At 42.1% G+C, this 3,985-nt stretch overlaps 1 protein-coding gene across 1 annotated transcript; it reads left to right on the top strand.

Moving 5' to 3' along the window:
• Positions 1-576: 576 nt before the first annotated feature.
• Positions 577-1,408, top strand: Fam220a (family with sequence similarity 220 member A). Its single transcript, XM_070003970.1, is given in 3 exon segments — positions 577-764; positions 1,197-1,357; positions 1,360-1,408. Coding segments are annotated over 3 exon segments (384 nt in total). The 3' UTR covers positions 1,395-1,408.
• Positions 1,409-3,985: the final 2,577 nt, after the last annotated feature.

Here is a 3,985-nt window from a genome sequence, read left to right as displayed (position 1 = left end):
TGAGCTCTTTTCACATGGATAAAATAGCTTTGGGTGGTTGGAGACATGGATGCTTTTGCGTATTGCTATCATTTATCAGGGGGATGTAGCTTGCCTATAAAAAAAAACTTGTCTTGCCCGAAAGAAGCTTGATGCATGGACTTGGTTCCCAGTCCGCCTGCAAGCCCGCGGGCACTACCACCTTCCTCCCTGCCTCCCAGAGCACAGCCCAGATCTGGGGTGAAGGCCTGGGCAAAGCGGCTTGGAGAGCAAGGGGGGAGGGAAGAAGGGCTGATGGGCAGGTGGGCCATAGGAGCGCCAGTTCCTATCTGGCGGTGCTGTTGGGCCTGGCTGTCCGGCTGTCGCACTCGGCTGCTCCCTGCTCATATGGGGTCTTCTGCAAGGGGCTGATCCACACGCTGCTCATCTTCTTCAACCTGGCTTGGTGGCTGAGCATCAAATTCTGCTGCCAGTACATCATGGCTTCCATGATGCTCAACGTTGCACCTGTAGGTTCATATTGAGATCCACTGAAACCCCCTCTGCCAGACTCTCAGGTGCCCCCTCCCCAGGCTCATTGCATCAGAGAAAACAAACATGAACGATGGAAAAGGGACCCTGGACACCTGCCTGGCAGAAGCCCAGAGGCTGGGAGGGGATGACTTGGACACACTGTGGTGTAGCCTTAAGAATCAGACACAGAAGGGGAGCCCCTGCTCTGCACATGTGGGGGTAAAGCCACCTAGGGTTGATGGCAGTGGAAATTTCCAGGATGAGCAACAGACGTGAAGCGTGGTTGGAGCGTGGTTGGAGCCAGGCTGGCCTCTTGCTTCACTGGGCCAGCAAAGTGTCCCTGGGTCTGAAGGAGCTGATAGGAAAAAGTTCAGCCCCAGCTGCTCTGAGCCAGGTCATGAGGCCGTGTGATGCCTTGTGATGCTGTGTGTGTGTGTGTGTGTGTGTGTGTGTGTGTGTGTGTGTGTGTGTGTGTGTGTGTGTGTGTGTGACCACTATTCCTGCAGAAGAAGTTTGCTAGGGAAACTCTCAGGTGGGACTGGCCAAAAAGATGGCCTGGAGCCCCAAACAGCCACAGAGGATAACACCGCAAGGGAGAGCTCTGGGTATCAGGAAGGCCCTCCATGTGTGAAGCCAGAGGTTTTAAAGGGGAACCACAAACTGCTTTCCCCAGTGGGCTGGACCTACCTGTCCCCTTGTCCCAGCTGTCTGCAAGGCCACCTACCTGGCATGAAGGTCTCCCTGAGGGTGAAACCAGATGTGCTTCTCCTGTTTCCAGAGTGAACAATTGGGTACAAGAAAATTCTTCCAAGTGGCAAAAGTACATCAAGTGGTTTGCAGACACCATTGGGGATATTGGCACTGCAGTTTTCAAATTAGCAAATCCCTTATGCCATAGTTAAGGTACAGTCAGAACAGTAAAAATGCCAGATTAAAAATTTTAAGCATTGTCTTCGAATTAATTCTTTTGAATCAGTCTGGATAATATATGCTGCTGCCTCATGAAACCAGACAAAGCAGGTTGGCAAGTTTACCCTCACTCCAAGCCATTCATCTAGGAAGAGGATTTGGAACAGGTTTTAAATTGTGCTTGACAGACAATCAGACTTGGGGAAGTCTCTCAGGAGAGGATTACTCGATGGTAGCTTGTCTGATGCCAGCATGAAGTACCACGGATTTCTGGATCTCCAGTGTCCACCCTGCAAGCTTCAGTCCTAAGCTCCATCTGTTGTTACTTCAGCTTGTCCCTGATCACCTGATGGGAGTGGAAATGTGCCACATTGACCCCTCTGCTCTGATGAAGACTTGCTGAGTCCATGGCAAACTGTGCATTTTGGAAAATTATTTTGACCTGCAGCAAAATTTGATTTCCTTTCTCATACCCTCTACCTCCCAGCTTGAAATGCAGTTTGAAGAGAGACCTGATGGTGAAAGTTGCAATATTAAATTAGCATAATCTTCTCAAATTAGGAATCTGAGCAGTGTCCAGAAACGGAGCTCTGACTCAAGTGGTAGAGAGCCACTCTTGAACACAAGAACTAAGATACAGTACCCAGGCCCACTAAACAAAAGTCTAAATGGAGCATAATTTAAGCATTTTGGGAGTGAATGCATTCACAAAAGTCGGTATACACTTTTATTTATTATGATGCTAGTGATTTTGGCAGTCTTTGGGGGTTTAACTCAGGGCCTTCTGTTTATAAGACTGCCATGATCCCATAAACCCATAATTACAGCACTGTTCTTTGCTGGATAGTTTTAGGGTTCTATTTTCTGCAAAATATGCACCTGAGCTGCCATCTGTAATCTCTAGCTATTCACTACTGTGTCCAGCTTCCTTCTATAGAAAAAGTCTCTGGACATTTTCTCTATGGGTTGGCTTAGCATTGAGATCTGCCCAATGTCAGCTTCTACATGGGAATGATAGGTGCACATCATTCTGTGCAGCTGTAGTTCAGTCCTTCAATTTTTGGCTTCCTAACTAACAAGAATTACAAACATGAATCACCAACACCTACATTATAAGCATTTTTAAATAGATTGCCTTCATTTGTTTTTTCATTGTATATCTTTCTCCCCTTGTAATATTACTTGGTTCAAATGAAGTTTTTACCAGTATGCTGTAACATATGCAAGCCACACATCAAATAGAATCTGATCAAAATCAGAATTGATAAATGATGGATACAAAGAGACCTGAGAATATTTGAATTTTTTATGAAAGGTTATTTTTCTTTTTGAAACCAAGTTTGCCCTACAGTAAAATTCCTTTGAAACAATTCCAAAAGCAAGGTCATTCATAGTAAAAATTTGGAAGTTACTTCAATATTCACATTATATATCTGTTAAATAAAGGTGCATTATATATCACTTAGTATTTTTAAATGTTTTGACATACTATTAACTGCAAAAAGCAAATCTGTATACAAATTATGATTGCAACCGCGCGCACACACACACACACACACACACACACACACACACACAAAATATCTATTCAAAAATGTGAAAAGCTAAGCTGGGTGCCAGTGGCTCATGCCTATAATCCTAGCTACTCAGAAGGATTAGATTTGAGGATCATGGCTCAATGCCAGCCCAGGCAGAAAAGTCCATGTGACTTTAATCTCCAATAAACTACTCAGAAAAAGCCAGAAATGGTGCTCAAGTAGTAGTGTGCTAAACTTGACAGAGCCCAGGCCTTGAGTACAATCCCCATATATGCCAAAAAAGAAAAAAACTGAAAGGAAATGGTTATATACTTTAATTATGAATTAATATAGGAAAAATAACACACACATATATTAATTCATAATTAAAGTAACATCTATATTATGTTAAAGTGTATGCTTTATATATATACTTAAAATATATACGTAAAAGTATAAAGTAATATATATAACTTTGATTATAGAATAAAATTACATATATACATCATATTATAAAATAACATATATATTAATTTAATTACAGAAAGAAATTTATAACATTTAAGTGAAATTAAGCCCAGAAGGAAACTAATATCTGAACAAACCCTGGTGTTGAGACATAGCTTTCTTTGCCCATCTCTAGGTTATCACAGGCATTTTCTCAATGCTCATATTAGTTTTCACGTATTTTTTGTGTGTTACTTAAAGCTTCCACATGTTAATATAATTTGTGTGTGTGAAAGAGAGAGCGAGACCCCAACCACATGATAAGAGCAATGACCTGTCTCTGGAACTCAGAATTCAGAACCATTCCCCAAGTGTCCCACAGGAGTAATTTAACATTTAGATATTCTTTTAAATTATTCTTTTACAATGTAATCAACATGTATAAGACAGCTACTGCATACTATGTTTCATATAAAATATCAGTGTATGAGACAAAAACTATTATGCCTTTTTATATATTAGAAAGTAGAGGTGGGTCTGGGAAGGTGGCTTAGTGATAGAGTGCTTGCCTTGCATGCATGAGGCCCTGGGTTCGATTCCTCAGCACCACATAAACAGAA

The sequence above is a fragment of the Dipodomys merriami genome, unplaced genomic scaffold, assembly GCF_024711535.1.
Source record: "Dipodomys merriami isolate MVZ:Mamm:240054 unplaced genomic scaffold, mDipMer1.0.p SCAF_62, whole genome shotgun sequence".
NCBI classification, from domain to species: Eukaryota; Metazoa; Chordata; class Mammalia; order Rodentia; family Heteromyidae; genus Dipodomys; species Dipodomys merriami.
This window is presented reverse-complemented; position numbering and strand designations above follow the sequence as displayed.